The 24,186-nt window shown below is 43.0% G+C and overlaps 1 protein-coding gene across 1 annotated transcript in view; it reads right to left on the bottom strand.

Annotated features, from left to right (window-relative positions):
* The window catches only part of opcml (opioid binding protein/cell adhesion molecule-like), a 50,444-nt gene extending 45,120 nt beyond the window's left edge, over positions 1–5,324 (bottom strand). The window contains exon 1 of the mRNA XM_068744404.1: positions 5,167–5,324. Within this exon, the coding sequence (XP_068600505.1) occupies positions 5,167–5,324 (158 nt within the window). The remainder of the gene's footprint in view (positions 1–5,166) is intronic.
* Between the last annotated feature and the right edge of the window lie 18,862 nt (positions 5,325–24,186).

Genomic DNA, 24,186 nt, shown 5'->3' with positions numbered 1-24,186 from the left:
AAGAGAAGGAGAAATTTGGGTCGGCTAGTGAAAGTAGCACAGTATAAATTACGGGGTTAAAAAGTGGCAGAAATGCAAACTGCTGCTGATGATTATTAATTGATCAGGAAGGTGCAGCCAAACACACACAATGGGGGGCGGGGGTAAAGGATTGATGCGGCTGCATCTCAGAGAGGAGGATCTCGTTGGGCTACAGCGCAGTGCACGGGCTCTTAGCTATTAAAAATTAACGACCATCTCAGTGATTTACGGCGGTGCAAAGACGATGAAATCCAACCTGCGCAAGATGGATGTCTGGGGACCGCTTGGAAAAGACTGATGCAGCCCTCTTTGGTCTAATGGAGGACAGGATATTCAGAGGCAACCACCTAGCTCAGGTGTATTCAGAGGGTCTCTCTGATGGAGTGAGCTACTTCCCCGCTTTAGTACTATTGACCTTACTTAGTAGCACCATTCGTACTCGAGCGCAGCGTGATTGTGGGGCTGGCAGCAGGGAAGGACTCTTTTGACAGCTGCCTCGCTGTTACATTATCTTACATTCAATATTCTTTCGCGTTTAACTACTGCACTCGAATGGTGGTGAAGGAGATGCGGATGATTTGGATTCTCGGAGAACGACGCCGCATGTAGGATATTTGGTTCATGACCTGGAATTGATTTCCCCAAGGAGTGGAAAGATGGAGAGAAGAAAACGTCTAGTTTTAATAAACAGAAGGGTTTAATTTACAATTATCCTTCCATCCATCTTCAACCGCTTATCGGGGGGGGGGGGGGGGAGAAGCCCAGACTTCCCTCTCCCCGGCCACTTCTTCCAGCTCTTCCGGGGGGGATCCCAAGGCATTCCCAGGCCAGCCGAGAGACATCGTCTCTCCAGCGTCTCCTGGAAATGCGTGGATGATGTTGTGATGACAAAGAATTATGTCTCGGATGAGACGAGTCCCGAGGAGGAGTCAGGCACGAACGACACCAGAGGAAGCAGAAACAGGAGACCCTCCATCGTATGTGAGACGATGTCGCTAACGAGTTTAGCTCATTTTAGCGCGACTTTGACTCTGTCATAAACCAGGGGGGTGGCTGCCAAGTCTTTTCTACCTTTGGAAAGCAACCGCCGCTAGAATTCCCAGCGGATGTGAATTGCCATGCAGCTGTCATTTCCGGTGTGTTAATATATCGCCATCGGGAAACAACCCAACAACAAGCTGTTTGCTGGCTTTGGATTAAACACAAGGCCTCGCTCTGCATAGTCGGAGGTGAGATGGATGGATCATTTCTGGAATAAGCATCACATGGAAGATTTGAGTAGCATCACCCATAGGAAGGTCGGAAAAATAAAGCATGAAGAATGTTGTTGTTGTTTTCTTTTTAGGAAATATAAGAAAAGAAAATCCAGATAAAATGCCTTTATTGTTAATCTTACTGTTTTCTGTGTTGAGATTCCTAAATTAATTTGCCAGATCCCATGAAAAAATGAAAGTTTTCATCCACTGAACCATCAGCAAAGAGGCCATGCTCACAGCGGGCCTTCCCTTTAATGTTCCAGTTGGCTTCCTTTTACACGACGCCCCGTGACCATGATTTCATTTTTCATTGTGGCTAACTTATTGTTGTCGCCTTGATGTTTCGCGTCCATGTCTGAGGCACGCTTGAACAAAGACACAAAAGATTGTAATTTGCATTTATGATGTCTAAACCGAGACAAAACAAGAACACACGCACAAAAGCAGCATCATCTGATGAGAAATGTTTTGACCCAACTTCCGTCCTAATTCTGAACAATTTATCTGACGCTTTTGAAAGCTCTAGTCACTGTCGCCGAGAAGTCTGAAGCGCACCGGTTCAAAGTCTGAACTTCTCACAACCTTGAGTGAAAATAGTGGCTTCCTTTGTCACAAAATTGAGCAGTGAAATTCCACACTTATATCTTTTCTACGGTGGCCCTGAAGCGCAAACAACTACAACAAATCAAAAAGTGTGACAACATTGAGGTAAGCGCTACAACATTAAGGTGAGCAATACAGCATTAAGGTAAGCGCTACAACATTAAGGTAAGGAATACAGCATTAAGGTAATTACAAACCTCTTGTCGACATGGAAACGGACGGATGGATGGATGAATGGATGATGGATGGATGCTGCTTTCTAAATGGCAGTTCTGGACACACTATCCGTGTCTTGTTTATGTGTCACAATAATGCTTTCAATGGGGCGAGTATGCTGATGAAATTATCTTTGAACCAAAGCTGCGATTTCAAACAAATCACAGCAGTGTCTGCCAATTTCCAGTCTAGTCGAAGAATTATGCAGATCAAATCAGAGGTCAATGGAGCAGCCGCCCTCCTCTCCAGTCTCCTCTCCGAAGCTGCCTGCAGCTGGCCCCCCTCCCCGAGTCTCCAACCTCGACAGCCAGCTGCTATGCTGCCTCTGCATTACTGCCTGTCGGCTGATTAGGGGCTTAGAGAGGCTCCCCATAAGCACGGCTTTAGGTCTTCACAGTGTCAACCTCAGGGCCTTCTTGGTGTGTACTGTAGTTAGCAGTGGAAGTTACAGACAGTACAAATCATATTTCAGCTCCAACAGGCCTTAGTCCCTCCTGCAGGATGAGGACGATGCCCTTTGACACCGTCCAACCCCTCATGCTCAGGGACATGCTCAAAGCGATGCTAGGAGATAGCAACTCAGGTGGAAGTCAGATTATTGAACCTCGACTGAATATCGGATCTATTGGTAAAATGTACAATTGATCAACTGTCTAGAGAATCAGATCACATGACAATTTGTTTTTCTCAATGCGCCATCTGTGAAAAAGATAAAGTTGAGGTGCCACCGGAGGTAACGAAAGGCCGCTGATCACCAGCAGGTCTCAAAGTGCACCTTGAATCCCACGGTTGGGGGGGGGGGGGGGGGGCACCCATGCAGGAATATTCCAGAAGTGGAGGCCTGTGTCCGTGGGGAATGGGATAAGATTCCTCTGCAATGGTTATTAACGAGTTGAAGCAGTCGTTAAAAGAAGAAGATTAATATTCAGCAAAATATTTACAACATAGTGTACCGAGCTATTTAACCTCATGTGATCGGGTTATTGCGAAGCGTTGATAAACAGCACATTTTTGCCAACAAGCCTAATAGACAATGGAGGATGCTAAACGCGCCTGCAGCAGGAGATAAATAACATTGACCCGTCTCGCACTGCGGGCCGACCGGCTCACTGACAGCGGTTCCTCTTCCTCCGGGCAGGTTCACTGGAAGGGCCGCAGAGCCGCTCAGGGATTCCCCGGGAAACCGGACCGTCAGCCTTCCAGCTCACTCGCTGCACTTCTCCTCTTAAGATTCAAGTCAGGGTCAAGGCAAGTTCCGCAAGTTAATTGATGACTCTTCTATTGTCAGGGGGGGGCGGGGGCGGGGGCATGCAGGTCAGTGCCAGAAAGGAGGAACACAAGTCTGCCGAAAAGAATAGCGCCAAGTGCATCAGTGTGACAAAAAGCCAAGACGAGAATGTCAGCCCGGCTTCCTCTCCTGAGGCTGCGAGGGCTGCTTTCAGTCCGTAACATGAGCTGAGGCCAGCGTGCATGAGTAAGAACTAAAAATGATGTTCGGATGAGCTGCCTGCTCAGATTCCGACACGTCAGAGCAGAGGTGGACACTGAACGCAGCTGCGGCACGTGATCGCCGGTCGCCCCGTCGGTTTAAGGTGCAGCATTGAATCGATTATCTGTCCGTCTGTGTCAACAGTCGTCACATCGACCCAATGATTCTCAGCCGAATATCTCAGGCCTCAGTGGGGTGCGTTAACAAGAGAAAGAAGCACGTTGGTGGACGACTCCAATGACAAGATGGTGCAGGAGGTGTCCTTCTTATTGTCCCATTTCAGTGACATTAAAAAGAAAAGAAATGATAAAAGCATGCAGGAAATAAATAAATGTTACTGGACAAAAAAAACAAGTGAAGAAATTCTAAATGGATTTTTAATATCAAACGACCAGACATTTCTGCAAAGCTGCTTGCTAAAATGACAACAGAACGATTTCAGTGCTGCCAGATTCACCGAAGCTCAAAGCAAACTGAAGAATGAAAACTAAAACATCGAACTTTAACTGTTGATCAGAAATAGGCTATGAAATAGTGGACTGTTTTTAGTGATATGGGCATTTACCGCCGTCAGTTAAAACCTGAATACTAATTAAAAAAAAAAAGGACACAAGGGTGTAAGCTAAAAGATGACTAAGAGTAGAATCAATAAAATAAAACAAAAGCTCAGAAAATGAAGAGTTGTCATCAGGCATCTTGGAGCCAGCTGGACTGCACTGACAGCTTCAGGGACTGAATGTGCAGCCTGCTTTATGCATGTGGTAAAGCCCCCCCCCCCCCCTGTGTTTCCCTTCATTTAAACATGAAAGGCTGTGTCACGTTTTGTCCTGTGATGAACTTCATCCTGTTCCAGGTCGGTCGGATCTTTACTGGTCTCAAGCCTGTTAACCTGTCGGTGAGCAGGAGGCTAACAGATGGAGCGACCATTAAGTTAACATATGCTAAAAAAATAAGTGTTTGTACCGTGCATGTTTACAGCGTGCACATATGCGTGTGGGTGGGTTGGTGCGTGGTCTTATCCCACATCCCTTCACACAAATCTTCCCTCCATTCTAGCACCACACCTGGTCTAAGAGCTACAGCAAACCCACAACATAGACTATACATATATATATATATATATATGATATACCAAATACCAATGTCTTCTTTGAAGTCTAGCAAAAAAAAAAAAAAAACAGCCATGAAAATGAAGGTGATCATTGCATTTATATCATCCGTGCCCCCCCCCCCCCCCCCTCCCGTGCTGAATCCCGGCTCTGTGCATCCTCAACAAGCCGTTAACCAACCGAATCAATATCATTCAAGGGCAATGACGCGACGTGGAGCGACTCCACGCGCAGTTTGGCACCTCATAAGTCGCTAAATGTCTCGCTCCTGTATTTCATGACGATTCGTGAAATAAAAAGCGCGTCATAGCCTTAAAATAAAACCCGTGTTTAGGTAGTGTTGCCCTTTTTAAACTCCTCGCTGTGGCTTTAGCGGTGCGTCAGGAGTCAAATCCCCGCCGCGCGCAGGAGCGCAGGAGGAGACGATGTGCGCGTCACGGTGATGCGCAGCGCAGCGCAGCCGGAGACTTACTTCAGGACGGCGCTGTCCCCCTGTCTCACGGTGATGTTGTCCTTTATTACAGAATCCCCGCTTCTGGCCGGAACTCCTGCAGGTACAAGGAACAACAATTTCAGTCCGAGGACGAGAAGGCATTTTCCAGGCACCGCCGAAAAACCACAAATCCCCATGTTGTTGTTGTTGTCTTTTTCTGACACTGCTCAACTTCCACGGAAACTTGAACCCTCGAATATTCCTTTGGCGGCGGCGTCGCAGCGCGCGCGCAGCAAATTCCACTCCACGAGATGCTGCGGCGCCTCTTCTGCAAACGCCGAGCTGATTCTGCTCCAACTAAACAGGCTCGTTATGAAAGAGTCGATGTGCGCAGGGTGCAAAAAAAAGAAAGAGAGAAAGAGAAGGAGAAAGTGTCTCTCCGCCCGCCTCCCCGCCCGCCCCGACGCGGACTTGGGATGCTGAGTTCGGCTGAGAAAGACGCGCACCGTCTCCCGACTGGAGTCGCCGTGAAATGGACGCGCTGGCTGAGGAACATCAGCCAAGTCTCCCTCCGTGTTTTCCGTTCTCTCTTTTTCTTTTTTTCTTGCGTGGATGAGACTCTGAAGGAAGCTGCGCGCACTCAGAGCGAGAAGCTGGATCCACTGGGGCTCTCTCTCCCTCTCTCTCTCTCCCTCCCCAGGACCGAATGTTCTACAGCCGGACTGGGATCTCCACTGTGATCTGAACATTTCACCAGAGCTTTTATGACCGTTTTATTTGGGGTTCTCCATCCTGATGTGTGTTTTTTATTTTTTTTATTTTTTATTCCCACTATATACATGTGATACACACACACATCAAGTCTCCTTATATCAGTGTAATATTATATCTATGCATGTTTTCAACCTGGATTTATTTTTATGTCTGGTGTTAATTCTCATAACATTAAAAATCAGACGGCAACATGTGACATGTTAAATGTGGCGTACCAGAAAGTAACAACATAAACCAGCGGGCGATATATTAGTCACTTGAATTCATTGTTTCATTGCAAAACATACAAAACAGCTATTGGCTAAAAATAAAGTCCTAAATTGAATATAAAGTACCTTCTTATATAGAGTGAATATAAAAGTGTATATTTCAAGAGAGAGAGGGAGGTGGGGGACGAAGAGAGGGACTTTTACTCTTTTTCCATGTCCATTCCCCATTGGCTGTCTCCTGTAAAATACTGAATGATTGGCCCCCGTCTTTACACTACAGATGTTTGACCTGCTTGAATCGGAGCACTACGGCGGGCTGGTTTTTGTTTTTGGACTGAGGCTGCAGAAACGGTATAAGAATTGGTTTCGGACAGACATAGACTTGATAAATTCACCCATCTGACAAAAGACCAACACCCATTACAACCAGACTTCTGGGATCAGGAAGAATCATAATCTCAGTGACAAAAGAACAAAAATCTATAATAAGAGGCCGAACACTGCAGTGTTTACTGACGTGCATATCAGCATGCACAACGCCGCTCCTGGCCACTAGGGCTGTCGACGGATACCGAGCCTCATGACAAGACTACATTTGTACTTTTTAAAAAATCTTTACAGCAGTTTTAGTACATCTGGACGGTCTAAACAACAAATGACGATACAGCCACAGCTTCAACTGCCACTCCTGGGGAAGACAGGAAGACACATGGCATCGGGCATGTCTGGGATTCAACCTTTGTGCATGTTTCTGTGCACTGATTGCTTTTATTTGCAGGCTACAGTCTGTTGTATGTTCCTCAATCTCGGTTTGTATGAAATAGTTTTCAAATGGAAGGCGAGTCTCTTTACAAAAAAAAGAAAACTAAAACTTTGACTGCACCTCATGACAGAGTACCAAGGATATTATTCTATGGCTCAAAGATGAGTCATAGATTACAAATCCATTTTGAATGATCAACAACCTATACTTTTCATCGCAAACACAATTTGACCACAAAATCTTAGAAAGGAATCAAACCCAGAACCTTCTTGCTGCGAGGCAACAGCGCCACCCACCGCGCCACTGTGCCGCCCCTTAAACACCATAATGCTCCCGATTCTCATTACAGAAAATTCACACCCAGGTGACCGGTCATGATGTCAGGCGTTAGCCCGAGCGCCACCGCTCAGCGCTCGACGAGTAGCGCTCCCCATTGAGGAATGATGATGCTGTCTTGGGCTGGAGAAATTGGGCAAAGATAAGACTTAGGTAATTAAAATTGCATCTTCCTGGACTCCAACAAAAGTCTTGACGATATGCACGTGTTAATGATTTTTAAATTAAAACCCCTCCCCCCGACCTCAGCTAAATCTAAGATGCGTGGTCTTCATTAGAGTCAAGGGTACAGGGAAGGGATGGGCTGGGCTGGGGGCAGTTGTCCACACATACCCCCCCGGCCCAGTCGATTAAAGCTGCAACATTAGGTCATGTGGTGTCCTTTTTACACCTTGGTTGCTTCTTCAATCAATTTACTGCCAGGATAAAGAGGGTTTAATAACAACCGCATCAAGAAGGAGGCGAGCGAGTTACAGCTTTGTGCAGGACTTTCCAGCACAGCGGTGTTTGGAGGACAAAATGAGATCGCAATCCATTTCAATCATGTCGTGTGCATTACGTTTCTGACCCTCATTGCTCTCCCTTGCATTGGGCAGGTGCATCGGATGACCTTGCCAAAGCTCCGGACTGAAGCGAGGGTGCCAAGCATGCAGAGATGACAAATTAGAATGGCATTGTTTGCTGCACACGCCACATGAATCACCCAACGTGTCACACAAACACAAATAAAGCCGAACTACACGAACCGCTCTGTGACATAGTTGGGCATATTGATTTTAACACGCTCACTTATATCAACGCCTTTGTGACTTTACAGTCGGGCTCTTCCCGGCAACCTTTGTTTCTCATTTATTTCACTTATGCATGCAGCGACATGCACATAATTTCCTGCTGCTGTGCATTAACACAAGACTCTGGGTGGTATATTCAAAGAACTCATGCCAATCCTTATTCATATCATGCAATGATTCTAAGAGCTAGTAGACAATGGCCCGGGCCTCTAACCAAAGCAAGCCAATACCCCAAGCAAAAAACACGGGTCGATTGAATACAGAGCGCCTCACTCAAAGGCCGCGCTCGATTCCACTGCTACACCGGAGCTCATGTGCAGCAACTCATTTATGAGTGACTGACATGCTGAGGTCAGTCTGCCGGAGGTCTGGGAAACGTCTCCGACGAGGAACGCGTTGCATTCGCAGGAATCGGAAATGTAGTGTTTTTTGTTCTCGCCAATGTTTTTCATGCCGGTTTCATGCCGGGCAATTAAATAAAAAAAAGAGGACTATAATCTTACCAATAAACGTTATATTATACACTTGCAATAACTATTGAACAAGTATTACACCAATATACACTCACTATAAATTGTGGTCTCAATAATTTCTTCTGTCCTTCGTGTTCACGTTTTTTGTTTCATAAATTCCACATTCTTGTCTTGTAGTTGAGCACAAGAGAGTGCTGAATGAGAAGTGTTTAACAGATCATATTCAGACATTAGGATCACCATTCCGTTAGAGGTGAATGTAGAATCACTGACTGACTTTCTCACTGGAAAGCGATCGTGTCTGTTGACTTGAGGATTTCTCAAATCTAACGGCAACTTCATTCAGCTCTGTTTTACACTGTGCGAGAGCTTAAACACTGCTGGCATGGAGAGCCACACACGATAGCGACTTTGATCTGAGATAACTAATCTGCCTCAGTCCTGACTTTTCGGGCAGCTTTAATCAGGTGCTCAGCAGGGAGCTGTTTATGCCACAGTCAGCCTTCAAAATGCAACGTTAGTCTTCCTCAGATGTCGAGGCGATGTGTTGGTCTTTGTTACGTTTGATCCAATCCCAGCCCCCCCCACACCTTATCTCTGTCTTTCTGCTAATGCTCTACATTGTGTTCCAAAGTCATCCAACGCATGCCCGGCATGAGGGCATGCATTATTTAACAAGAAGGTAGCCATAAATGATTGGATTATTCAGATGCCTTGTGTCACCAATAGGTGCAATCATCTCCGTGCCCCCTGCAGATGTGCCTTTAAAAAGTTTCCACTGACCTCTGCTTAACTTTGTGTGTATGCTTTTAATTCTGACACACATACACAAAGACACAACATTCATATAGAACAAGTCAGCAGATGTTTGACCTTTGTGTTCGATGTATATATATAATGCAAGTAACATTGAAGCTGTTTGAAGGCCAAAGCTAAAAACCTCCTGCATTTAACGGGAGCCAAAGAAATATGAAAAGCATTTACAAATACAGTGTTTGTGTTTCTGTAGCCGTACCAGCCACGTTCACTTTACAAAGCGGTTTGAAATGTTGGACATTTTACTGTTAAATCTTGCGCTTCGGCTTGGCTGGCAGGAGACGGCAGCTTGTTTAGCGTCTGCCTGCACAGAATCAAACCCAAGCTCTGCAAATGGTGCGGAAAATGATGGCTTTGAATATTTCATCAACTACGTATGGAGGGCACACTGAGAACTTTTTAGGAACAACAGATCAATAAAGACTACGACCGAGAAAGTACGAAATGCGCGGATGCTGCCATTTATACAACAAAAAACACAGTGAACGATTCATTTGGCTTTCCTTCTGCAGTGAAGTGAGCATTTTGTTATAATCCTATTGGTAACGTGCACAAGCTTATCACACTGCTAACTGCTCCCTCTCTCTCTCTCACACACACACACGACACGCAAAGCCCTAATGTGATTTTCAGATTCAGTCAATGGGACAAAAGCGTCAACATGGCTACCATTCCAATCCTAATGTCAGAGCCATCAATATTAAATTGTTCATTTGTATGTATGCAAATAGAACAGTCTATAGCCCAAAAGTTATAAACTATTCAGAGGATGACAATGACAGTATCAGACGTGAATCCGAGGAGCGGCTTCCAGTAACGAGACGGATTCCGCTCACTTCAAGGTGAACAAGAAATTCCCGTTGAAATATTAGTCAAATGAGACTCGGGATAAAACGAATCGACCATTTGGGTCGGATCTGACACCGACATATGGATGGCAGTTTCAAACGTTAGAAAATGATGGGGGGGGTTAAGGAGAGGTCACACACAATTTCAAATACTCAAACGTCTAGTTTCACTTCAGCAGTCGATCAGAACTGCGGGTCACGAGATGGCGGGTCATTAAAAAAAAAAGGTCTAATATTAATTTATATATAAAAAAGCTAACAGAAAACACACAAAAAAAGAGGTTTGTAGTGTTTGATTGGTTGCTTCTGACTTTCCACGGGATGCATCTGTCTGCAGCTCACTTTAACAATAAATGATTATTTTTAATGTAAAACGTAACCTGATCCCCACTGAAACTTCATGTCAGACTGGGAAGCAACTTCAGCCAGAATGGGACATAATTCCATTTTCAAATACCGTCTTCTCTTCCCAAAAGCTATCTGAGATTTGGGGGGGGAGGAGGCGATGCAATGGTGGTAAATGGTAAACATGAACCTGTCCCAACTTTTTTTTTTTACATCGGCCAAGAGGAGTTGGCAGAACTCATTATTCCCTGCAGATTTATTTGCATGGCGATATTGGAGACCGATGAGCAAACGGAGTCTGTGAATGGAAGATGGGGCGGTGGCTGTAAAAGCAGGCAGCAAGCGCAGCAGACAGGCAGAGCGAGAGATGGGAAATGATCACATTTATAATATAATAGGACGTGTGTGGCGACGATTGAGAATGAGGCCTATCTTGTGCACAGCAGTGCAGTTTGTTACTTTATTTTGCACAATTAAATAGAATATAGCAATAAAATTCCCTTTTTTTATTATACATAATGTGCGCAAAGTCATACTGAATTGTCTGACGTATAATTTTAAGCATTTTAAAATATAACTTTCTTCCTTTCAGTCTCCGTGTCCCGGTGAAACCGGTAAACGGCTCATTGGGGCATTATTGATTCATACGGGGCTGTTTTTCTTTTGGCCAAACAATTTCCGTACTTTGCTTTATAAAAGTCTGGAGGGCACAATTACAACCAGCAAAGGGAAGGAACATGTTGGCTTTGAGCAAAAAAAAGAGGAGTAATCTCCCTCATTTTTCTTATCTGTGCAAGAACCCACAGAGGGTGCAACATTTCCCCAGATGAGAACAAAGACAATATTCCATACTCTCACTAACAGCAACACAGAATCACAGAACTGGCTTATTCTCTCCATCTCTTACCCCCATCTTCTTTATCTTTTTTTGGTGTGTGTAGCGGCCTCTGTTCTCTGACTCCGGTTGACTTTGTCTGATTATTTTTGCTGTTTTAAATTCCTTTTTTAAGACGGAAACGAAAGCTCTCACAGGTAAGTGCAGCGAGAGTGATTGAAGACACCTGCAACGCCGTGACTCGATTAGATTCCACACGCTGGGTCTTAATTAACTGAGTACAACCACACAGATGATTTGCATGCTGATGGGATTTGGTCAGTGGGGATGATTGCATGAAGTAGATATGCCCATTCAATATTTCATTATCCCCCTGTCCCATTTTCTCGCAGGAGAGAGAAAGTCCTGCGATCGAGATATCGTCCTTATGTCTCAACATAAAAGACGTAGACTCGAAGCTCCTGTTAAATTGATTTAATTCAAAATGGCCTATTGTAAAAAAATTATAATGAGTCGAACAATATATGCATTTAATAGTGAAACCATTGAAAGCCTGACATCTGTTCAGGTGACTGGTTTCATGGTCGGCGTATTTGCACCCGATTGTCTTCGTGAATGTCCATTTTTTTACGTCTGTAAAACAAGACGACTGAAAAGGCTCGGGGGGAGGATTCATTTATTTTTCATCAAAAGCTAATGCGAAGACAAATACAGACTTCTCTTCTCTTCTCTCTTCTCTTCAGCCCAAAGCCTTTGGGAGTGTTCGACCGTCAGCTAAAATGTGTCGAGTTGGAGGAAAATGCCAGACGTTCCGCACAAATTCATGCTCATATAGAAACATATGGTGGAATACAACTTTCCAGATGTTATTTTCCTAAATATATTCCTCTGTCAGCTGAGAAACATGGATCCTGATGAGCGTCTTAAAGTCACCGATGATCTCACTCAACATTGCCCCCCCCCCCCCACTGGCAGCTGGTATATTTTCTTCCTTTGTCCATAAATATCTCCAATCCTTGTTCATTCAACAACAAGTGATGATAAATATCTGCCCTAACCCTGAAACGGCTGAACTGGCGATGATGACTAACATTACGGCTGGGAGGACTTGTGGCGCCACCATCCCTCACTGTCGTAAAGTTGGCCTCGCTCCGGCAACCCTGCTCTGAATTTTACTGCCGTGCTCAGCTGTGACTTGAAGCCGCTTCCTAGTTCAGTGTGCATATATATTTTTTATTTTTTAGAGATATTCTACGTTTCTCTCATAATTTTGGCAGTGAAACGCGGTCTTGGCTTTACTTCTCTTCAAATGACACTAAAATATCTCGTTCATTTTCTCCTGATCTGATTACATGGCAGTGGCTCGGGGCTTTTGTTGGTAACCGGAGAGTCACCGGTTCAAGTCCCGGCCCAGACAAAAATATGGAGTGTTGACTGGCGGCTAGAGAGGGGCCAAGTCTACTGCTGAGGTGCCCTTGAGCAAGAAGCCATCCGCTCCAGGCGCACCAACTGCGACGGCGCCTTCACCCTCTGCATGTTAATGAAAGTAATTAATTGAAAACTCCATTCACGGATTCAAAAATCTGTTAAAAAAATACACATCAACTCTGATTCACTTTGACTTTTTATGGTTGGTGTATAAAGACACCAAGAACAATCTAGAACCTTTTGATCCAGCTCACCATGTCGACGGCGTAGATCCAGTTAGGAGGGGAACGAGCTGCTTGGCGGAGGTCTGCGCTCTCTGAGTGCTTTTCTAGTTTATTTTATTAATTGATTTTAGTTGGATTACTGGAAAGGATTGGATGTTCCCCTTAAAGGATTATAATGGCAAATCAGAGTCTGATGCATTAACGAAACAGCACCTTGCAGGACAGTTGGTGCAGTACTTTAGTTATAGAGACACTTATCAGCCTATCAGATGATGGATAGTGGCCAGCCATAGCCAGGCTGCATTATGCCATATTGTATTTCCATATACCATTTTTACTCAACTCAACTTCCAGACAGTAATGTATCTTGAGTAAATACTGAGGATGCAATCCTATCGTATTTGTGATACTATATAATAAAGTACACAGTGAATGGATATCATCTGCAAAGAATATTTAATTTTACAATGAGCCACCTGTAATTAGTTTTCCATGTTTCAGATGAGTAATTACAGAGAGCAGGCCGTCATCAACAGATGTAAGATTAGCCCACACTGACACTAATTGGATGCAATCATTTCATCCTCGTGCTTTGTAAGATGTAAGCTAATTTCACGTAGAAAGATGTGTCATTCCTATCAGCCTCTCATTTTATTAGAAACCATTGGAGACACCTGGAGGGCAGTTAGTTAAAAAAGAACATTATTTTCTATATAGCTTAGTAATTAAAATGCATTATGCATTTTTATTTCGTTTTCCTCCAGCCTGTCTGATCTTCAAACGGCGAGTTTTCCTATTGGGGACGGCTTTAGGCAATGCTTCTTTACTTGGAGATACCGCGCGGTTCACAGACCTCCATTTGTACCAAACACAAGGAGGGGAAGCTTAAGACTGAGTAAAGATGCAGGACGTTCAACAGGGACGCGACCGGTTGGTGTAATCCCTCCCTCTGCGGATGCAGTGGGCGCCTTGCTCAGATAAGCGGCAGCCATTTGAAATCCTGCTATCTGCTGACAGTTTGTAGTGTTCAGCGAAAATAGGGAGTGATGCAGGCATTCTCAGAGAGGAAGGGTTTTCAGTTTCCTGTCAGAGGCTGGGCAAACTGTTCATATTAAGAAAAAAAAAAAAAGAGTGTTGCTGCAACGGAGCACTCAAGCATGTTGCCATATGGATCAACATCCATCTCGCTGCAGGAGAATTAGGCTTAACTCCTTTATCGGAACAACACCCTTCTAATGCAGTTCTTTTCTTTTTCTGTGAGAGGCAAACTTGGGAAGCAGCGCCATTAAAAAGCTCATGTGTGACAAATGTACTCTAAACTCAGATTGAGTCCCTGCAGAAGAGAGACAATGTTCTTCAAACTGGACCTTGTTTTTTGAAAGCTTATTTTTTTTATTTTATTCTAAACACATTTGTAAATTGTTCCTACCAAAAGCAAGAAAGATTCAGAGCTTGTTAACGTGGACAGCGGAGGCAGAGGCAGAGGCAGCGCAGATGGAATGGGAGTGACCTCGGTCTTTAGCGCTGCCACGGAGGTCAAGCTGATCACGCGTCTCCCTGAACGGGACTCTGATTACACACACTCACACGGCATAATAATGACTAACATAACACCCACTCTGTGACACTAATTTTCACAACTTTTAATGTTGAATGTGAGATAAAATATCAGGTCAGAGACGCGTCCATTTTTGAACACTATACTTCTGGTTCCTAAAAGCTCAGCTGTTTTTGCTTTTGCCAGGAGAACAAAGGGATCCATGGAAATGAAGACGCTTCAGTTTCAGGCACTGCCTTTCATTTCCTGGAAAACGTGACCATGTTCAAATGAGAGTTGTATGCCGTACCTGCAGGAGGCCAACTCAATTCAACCCAAGTAAAGAAAGTAATAAGATAAATTTGACATGGCACAGTCACAAAAACATAAAACACTCCAGCCTGGCCTCACTTGAACCTATTCTTCACCCCATGCGATTATATGCAAATGTATAAATATGCTGCAAAGGCAAAATGGAGAAAATCCATCCATCCATCCTTTTTCTTTGACGAGACAACCTCCATCATCTCATCTGCCTCGCGGATTACGGCTCTGGATGAGACGCCAGCTCATCACGGGGCCGCACGAAAGACAAACACACACGCGTGTGCGCGTTTGTCACGCCTACAAACAATTTGGTGCAATCGATTCACCTAAGCTGTACTTATTTGGATGCGGGAGGAAACCCGGAGAACCCGGAGAGAACCCACGCAGACACTGAGTCTGGAACCTTCTTGCTGCGAGGCAATAGTGCTACCCGCTGCACCACTGTGCCGCCCACTGACAAAATCTTTGCTTTAAATTAACTGGCAGCACCTGAATATGTTTATAACACATGTAATGACATGAAATAAATAAACCCATCATTAGCATATTACATTACAAGGAAATACTGATATGATCATACTCCTCATTAAGTCTATTATATATAGACAGACAGATAAGGGCTCTGTATACGGCCCTCTGTGGCAGGGAAATATAATAACGGTGGCGTTCTGTATTCTGATTACTCAGTGAAGGTTTCCTTATCAGAGCAGCGCTGATAATCTGTGCCTATAAGCAAATCAGGTTGTCGCTCGTCTTTCCGATAGCTATGATTTAATCGTGTGTAAATGATGGCAAAGCAGTACATTCCAAACTACTGTCCAAATTTCACAGTATAACCCAAGCAAACATTAAATACAAAGACAATTTATATTTCATTTTGTCTTTCGGTTTTTAATTTTATGTCGTGACAGTAATGGCACAACAGCAAAAAATACATGGTTTTTGCAAAATTCATGGCTACAAAATTGTGAATACATATATATATATATGAATGAATGTCTGTCCATCTGTTTTACTCATAGCAAATATTTTATTTTCTGAAACGTACAGTGACAAAAGTTCATTGTGGCGACTGAGCAGTTTGCCGTGTCCGTGGATCATCCCTTTTACTTTATGTGTTGGATTTCCAACTGCTCTGGCTCTACTCTGTCATGTTGATGAAAGTGACCTTCTGAGCAGAACCTGTTGGGCAGATCTTAACACTTTTATCGCACCAACAATGTTGTCAGACGGCACGAAGCCTGAATGAGAAAAAGCAGGAATTTTGGACCAGAAATATTTTGTTTTTACAATTTACAATCGGAAAATGTCAGCTTCTGAGTTTAGAAAGTTAGCATTAATGCGGTATTCTGAGTGTCAAAAATAGAAGTGAATCACAGCATAACTGACCCCTGTGCTTGTGACTGTAGGAAATGGTATTTACAATCATTCACAGACTTCAGGCAATCCGTGCAAAGCAGAGAAACCCTGGACATGCAAACAGTCCATCTCTGTCGACCCAGAATGTACATGCATCTTACTTGCTGCTCTCATTTCTCTGTATTAGGGGCTTATCTGTGTGACCAATGACCTCCTTGGTGCAGGTAATAGCAGAAACAGTTAGCAGTTGATACTTTTTACAGCAGACTTGCTTCTGGGTTCAAGCGGGTCAGCTTCCTAAGATGTGGCCTTTCAGCCTTTATGAATCCATTCTGTTCACGTATTCTATATAAATAGCTCACCTGTGTCTTTCAAAAAGCTTACACAATTCAAAGTGCATTGCATGTCACTAATGGAATGAAAGATTGGCTAATGCACCACTAAATACTAAATGATGCTGCTCAGACATGCACGTTTTTGGTGTTGGAGGAGTTGCATAGGGACACAAGGAGAAGACGCAACCTACCCAGAGACCAGCTCCAGGTTCTCAGGTGGATTTATACCCAGGTTGGTTGTACTGTTGCTGCACCACCCACGACTATAAAAGTATGAAACAAAGCCCAAAGTGAGCAGACGGGTTAAACAGTGATATTGTCAGCTCCTCTCAGATCCCCAGGAGAGCTGAATCAGCAAGCATGGAGCAATTTCGGTTGGAAAGCAGCACCACCTTCTCTTTTGTGGAACAGCTTAGGAGAAGAATCAAAGGCTCAGCGGGGATTTTCCAGGTTCAGAACCTGGAGGCATGTTTGAGATATTGGTGCAAGGACACAGACTGCATATAACATGATAAAATATAGTAAGAAACCTCATACAGAGACTTAAAAAGGTCTAATGGCCACTCTCTTCAGCCTTGGTCAACACTTGCACAGCACAGAAGAATTTTATGTTAACTGTAAATTACACTAGCCCTGACCTGCCAGTTGAAAGCATGCATTAGTCGGTACTGCTCAGAGAGACGGAAGTGGCCCCACTTAGGATATTCTTCAACTCATAATATTCCTTTCATTGTGAAACGTCGCACACGAGTCTCGACTAAGACCAGCAATATGATGGAGCTAAAAGATAAACAAGCTGACTTTTACTTATTTTTTAGTCAACATGTGCTTTGACCAAACAGCGTATGCTCTTGTCCAACCTGCGATGAGCTGGCGGCTCGTCCAGGGTGTACCACACCATCAGCTCTAGTATAGCCCATGTACAGTAAATGAACGAGATGACCCACTGAAGCAACAGATGATCAATGGATAAGAGGCGCCAGAACTCACCACCCAATAGGAGTAATAAAACAGACCAGTCAGTGAAACAAACATTTCAGAGTTGAAAATCACCACAGCCACAAGACGTCCCTTGAATGTAAAGTGATAAATATGCACAAGGCATTTGGATGACGGGCATCCGCTGTTGACAGATGCTAAAAGCCGGCAGCATGGTGGCACGGCCGGCGAGTGCTGCTGCCTCGCAGCAAGAAGATCCTGGGATCAAATCCAACGGAGGATCTGGGACGTTTCTCGGTGGAATTTGGATGTTGTTTATCTCACAGCGTGAAAAGATACCAAACGTTGACCACAACCACCAAAGAATGTCTGGACCTCTGCTCAGGACAGATGCCGTCTGGTCTCCCTGAAGCCTCTGACTGATTACCACCATATCATCCGCTGTAATTAACTCTTTTTACATATTTAATTTAGCCTCTATTCTCTCGAGTCAATTGAAATTAATACTGAGACACGAAAAACCATGTATCTCTGATGTTTAACTCATTGAGTGCCAGCCATGTTCAGCTCCAGTGCCCCAGTTGTCGCGCATTTCCCCCATATATGTTCCAAGCCCAACAGAATATTGTTTACTATGACTATGCAAACATCGAACATACCGAAAGAAAGATGTGTTCCTACCATTTTTCGTTCCAGAGTTATTGGCCGTTGAAAAGAGGCAGATTTCAATGTCAGTGTTGGCAGTTAATGTTTGGGTGAGAAGAAAATGTATTTTGACGTTAATGGCACTGAAAGAGTTAAGGGTTAGGGATTTGGAGACAAAACTTGGTTGGTTAAATTCATTCCATGCCTCGCCTACAATTAGGGAGGGAAGTGCTCGCATCCCGCTCCTCACTTGAAATAAAGAACCTCTTACATGTACAGTACGATTTTTATATTGTGCAACGTGGTCTGTATTTGACCCCAGATAAATATGAAATTGTGATCACATTTTTCATACTGATATTAACTTAATTGGACGACACTGGAGAAGGAGATTTGACCATACTGTACCCATTTCTATGCTCCATTTGTCAGGAAGGGAATGGAACTTTGAGGGTTAGCCGGTGCTGATGAATTGTTGCCATTAAGGTATAAAACTGAAATGCTCTATCAATTCAATGAAGTCTCAGGCAGGTGACGTAGGCTGCACTTTCTACTAGAGGCAATGTGGCATCTGCAGCCAAGGCTAAACTGGCTGCCAAAGATTCCGTTTGATCCAATCAGGGTCTTCTTCAAAATCAAGGCATGTGTTTTTCACTTTATGCAGAGTATTGTCTTTTCATTTGTCAGCACAACCCAAGAACATTTAGAGTGAATCCCTCATGAAAGCAATGCGTTTGTCCTTGAGCATGAAAATGAAAAGATTCTATATAGATCTGTTTATTCCATCCAGTAAGTACAGGTGCATCTTTGATCTTCCACATGCTCACATTAGCAGAAAGCTTTGTAAGGTGCAATAAAGCTAGAGTGGACCTTTTTCTTTTTTTATGGATGCCTCCTTAGAATATTTGATCAATGCATTACCTAATTTGTCATTGTTCAGATTGTATATAAACATAATAATTGCCTACTTGATGAAGAGCTACTGAGAATATGTTGACCTCATTATTTCGGTGCCAGCTTATTTCAGCATGTCACAAATCCTCTGATGCATTAATTTGTATTTATTTCGTGTTTTATTCTGCTTTATGATTCAGCAGACGGCACTGATCGCTAGTGGGGATAGGTTTAGAGGTGCAGTTTTACAGGGCACCATCCCCCCATGGCGTTACTAGCATTTAGCTTTGCTCTAAATTACCATTGGATCAATGAATCTCTCGATGAATGTAAAGTGACACTCATTTAATTTAAATATAGCACCTGCATCCCCATTTAGGCTCTCCCATAAATAAACTGCATCCCAGGGAATCGCTGTAGGTTTATGAATATAATTTGAATTCGTGACACGTCCATCCCGGATGCTGGAATTTGATGGGATTAAACTGAACAGAGAGAGAGAGAAAAAAAAAAGTTCTATAATTATTATAGTCTCAAAGCAATATTCAACTTGATTTAAGATTTACAATCGGGATGTCAGAGCAGTGTAACCTTTAATAAAATAAAAACCAAGCTCGGAGTTACAACGGCATCACACAGTAGGAATAGGGTGCATTTATATGAGGAACTTAGACTGTTGCTTGTCCTTATTGTTAATTACATGCCACCTGGATGTCGGATAGAGGGACCGTAGCTAGTCAGCTATCCAACTGTAGATGCTTCATTGTGTGCGGTTCTATAAACACAGTGATATTCTAGGATTGGGTGCTGAATATAAATGGAGGTATTTCACCTGTCAAACCATCACTTCTCTTGTTTCCCACTAGCGAATAAAAAACGACAACAACAACCGGAGGGGAAGATAAAGATCTTTTAGAAAGCATCTGACAGTGAAAAAAAAGGTTTGGATACAAGAACGTCATAGGCCTGTGCTGTTATATGCTCATATCACAAGTAAAAGAAATATAAAACAGAATCCAAAAATAACACTGAGCTAAGAAAAACTGATTTGTTCCATTTTACAAATACAGCAGTATATTTGATGCTCTGCATGTAGACAGCGATGGGAATTACATCAAAAGCCAGATCGGAACGCGAGAGACGGTTTTCTGTCTCTCAATGCTCTGTTGGCTTGGGTTGTTGTTTTTTTCCATTTTAGCCACCGTGCGGTTAACAAATTACACACACAATTTAAAGTCAAGTCAAATGATAAACATTCACATGCATACACACCATTTTAATTTCAGAATCTAAGGCTTCTAGGACAAAACTGGTCAACACGGTTTTATATTTCACAGTTACTGCGCCGCGGTTTGGGTTTTCTGATCAACTGAAGATCAATATGGACGTGGCTAATACTTTACAAGGTTAACAACTCAATAATCACGTTGTTATGGCTTGTTTTAATTGTTATCATTTCACTTCCTGTTATCACCGGGAGGCAATAATAAGGCTACATCTGTATATTGTCATGTCAATGTCTTCAGGTTGGGACTTTTACCCAACCAGCGAAGTTTGGGGAAGATTTTCAAATCGATAATCAAAGGAATTGAAGTAATTTGCGAAACCTCAGTATTTGCTGGATATTCCAGGTGCAGCACATTAAAATGACGCCGTAATTTGTGACAGGGCAGCAAGTGCTCCTATATTACAGAAGTTGTTCAACCTGCCTGTGCTAATCATGTGCTAATGTAAACCAGCTAATTCAAAGTGAAATCATCTTTACGAGTTAATATCAACTCCGTAGCCATTTGGCACTGAGCTATTAGAGGATAGAGCGTATCTGCACAGGTTAAACGCATTCCGTGCTTTTAAAAAGTTAAGAGCTGAGGACAATCAATCATTTTCCACTCAGCTTTCAGAGTTAATCAGAAAAGGAAACTGAGCATGAACTGAGGCTGGACCGCTACCCTGTTTGGCTATTTTGATCACTGTAATAGTTCATTAGCTCCTGTATTCCATCGCTTTACACCAGCGTGCTTTTATAGACCCAACAAACAAAGTTCCACTGTGTGTTCATTTTCTCACATAGAATCCACTTTCATGTTTTTATTTTTGTCCAGCAGAGACAAAAAAAAATAATTAAATCATCTCACCAGGTTCATGTTATTAGATTGTTGCATGGTACCCTTCAACTCCCCATTGTATTTAATTAAACACATTTTGCAGTTCTGAGGATTTTGTTGAGAAAAGGTCATGAATAATCCGTTCTGTATAAACGTGCACACAGAAATGGAAGGCGCAGTAACTTCTGTGTTTCCGCTTATCGCTCCCCTTTTTATTGAACCTCTCTATTCTAAATTGTGCTTTGTTTGGAGCCAAACTCTTCTCTCTGAAAGGTGTTTTATTACAGCAAGGAGCAAGTTCTTCTTCTGGAGAGAGCCTACGCAGACACAGGGAGAATATACAGATAGGATTCAAACCGGGTGCCTGTTTTCAGGCTACAGCACTTTTTAAAAAAAGGGCTGGAATGTCACTATGAGGTTCAACTAACTAGCAGAGGACTGAGGACAGGAGGAGGGATAAGAAAGCAGGGTGACGAAGGGAATGAGGAACAGGTGTGACAACGAGAGGGAACGAGGTCAGACACGGAACACAGGAAATAACAATGCAACACATAAAGGCAGTAAAGCAGGGCGTGAAAGCAAAAAATAGTACAGGAAAAAAACAGGAACACTATGGAACACTCTCCCATATCGCTGGACCTGGAGGAGCGCCTGCTGCTTGAGAGCAGAAGAGTGGAAGAGACTGATCAAGCTGTAAAGCTGCTGTTTATTTTCATCGATTTATGTTAAGACAAAGACCAAAGGTCACTATCATTTGTGGCGTCACTCACAAACCCACGCATGCAGTAGCGGAGAGTTTACCATTGTCTGAGATTTATATAAGCTAGCTGTATTATTTCATTGATGTTTGACAAACATGCAACGGTGCTGTGAGCCGGCCTCTCACCCGCAGCCAGCTGGGATAGGCTCCAGCAGACCCGTGACCTGCAAGGTGGATAAGCAATTGCAGCCGTCTCGTCTACAAGAAAATGGATGGATGTTATATGTACCGAGCATGTCAACAAGCATTTCCTGGTTGGCTAACTGTTAAACTTAGGTTAACCTAAAGTTCGGAGAGTTTAGTGAACTCAGGAGGCTTGTATAAAGCCTTTTTACTATCGGATTGTTTTCATTGGGAGATTGATATATAGGTAGGATACATTTGATTTGAATTTGTTAGTGTAATTTGCAAGATCAGAGCAGGCAACACTTAAGTTTAAACATAGCCGAAGCCTGGATGGCACATATTTATCCGTTTTGTATTCCACACAGGTTTCTCAGCAGGAAGCCGAAACTGGTACCCACGTTTCAGCTGAAAGAATCTGCACGCTGTCTTCCGACTCTAAATAAAATATTGCTATCAATTTTAAGTGTGTAAATACGTGTGTTAAAAATTAGGCGAGTTCAGGGAGGACACCGTTGGACAGCAAATATTTTTCATGTTCACACGAACAAACCTTTTGAATTCAGTCATGAAAGAGCCGACCCGCTCTGCTACAAGCAGTTCCACATTACCTTGACGCATCGAAAAAGGGCCTCACAAAACCAAATGATTCGCCATCAGCTCTGGCTCCTTTTGGCCTTTATGCCATTCTGTTGCCCCGTTTAAACCAGCATACGGGGCCCCAGCTTATACTCGCACAAATCAGAGACAAATGAATGTGCCTGCACTTCAATTTCAGAGGTCATGCCATTCACATGCACAGACAGAGAAAGAGAGGGATTCAAAGAGAGAGGGGAAACGGCAGACTTTTTCATCATGCAGTCAAGCTGTCATGCTGCAACTGTTTACTACAAAGTCTGTGGATTAGTCTGTAGCTGAGTGTTGAACAAAACAAATAGATTTTCTATCTGAAAGAACATCATGGATTAAGTTAAAAAACGTTGTACTGAAACTGTGTTATCTGTATTAACTCAGCTGAGAGTGCCGTGATATGCAAGAACACGGGTGCAGTAATTGGGCGTTTCAGGAGGAGGAATGATTATTAGAAGAAGGGTTACTTCATACTCTGGCAGTAGGCTATTTCATTCCCTTTGGTCCTGTCCACATTAGTCTGCTGTTGTGTGGCTGAGGAAGCGAGCAAAGCAGCAGATCAACAGTAATGGGGGTGGAAAAAAGCACTCTGGGAATATAGTGGGAAATCAAAGATATGTGTAAAAAAAAACAACAACAACTCTGGACCACGCATGAGCACTGGTGATATTATTAATATTTTCCTCAACCATGTTCCTCAAAAGGCAGATCAGGTCACACAAATCTTTATATTATTATTGGTATTATTGGGACATTTGGAGATAAAAAGGGGGTTGGTCAAAGATGCCTCATGAGGATACTAATTTGCTCCAGAATTTAAACCGTGGTTGCTTGCAGAGCATTGTCCATATCTTTGACAAGACCAAAAATAGAGCAGAAAATAAAGCGTGCAAGACCCTGTAACGGTTGCCATAGCAGTTTGTTCTGTTGTAATTTATGTATTTTTACAATGTATCATTAAATGTGAAAAACTGACTATTGCCACATAATAAAGCAATAAAGGACACATTTTAAATCCTTTCTATTCAGCCAGTATTAATTAGATAAGCTACGGTTCCAATATGGATTAGTATGTATCAGTAGCAATTGCCATTTTAAGAATTCTGTAAAAAATAAGAATTAGACCAAAAAAAAAAAAACATCCTACATGCCCTACAGATTTCTACTGATTTTGATTCCCCCAGCTCTAACTGATACATAGTCGCGTATATTGAAGTATAGTTTCCTGTCTATACTTTCATAATTTTAACACAAAATGAAACTCAAGAAACAAGAAGATGGTCTCTGCTGTGATTTAAATAACGGACTTGGATTATAGGCATGATTTCTTTTTTTTTATTATTAATTTTGTTTTGTTTTTGTCAAGATATAATTGCAAAACTACAAAGAGTAGCAATTCATTATGAGGGCAAGGGGTACGTTTATGCAAGATTAGTCCTGACGAGCATCTTCCCGAGAGTCATCTCCGCTTTCACGCACAATGTTGGCAGCAGTAAGACTTCATTTTATTCCATCAACAGTTTCTTGGCATGTTATTGACGTAAAAAGTCATGGGAATTTTTA

Source organism: Brachionichthys hirsutus, chromosome 10 (assembly GCF_040956055.1).
Source record: "Brachionichthys hirsutus isolate HB-005 chromosome 10, CSIRO-AGI_Bhir_v1, whole genome shotgun sequence".
Lineage (NCBI taxonomy): Eukaryota > Metazoa > Chordata > Actinopteri > Lophiiformes > Brachionichthyidae > Brachionichthys > Brachionichthys hirsutus.
Note: the sequence above shows the minus strand (reverse complement) of the source record. Positions and strands in the feature narration are given on the sequence as shown.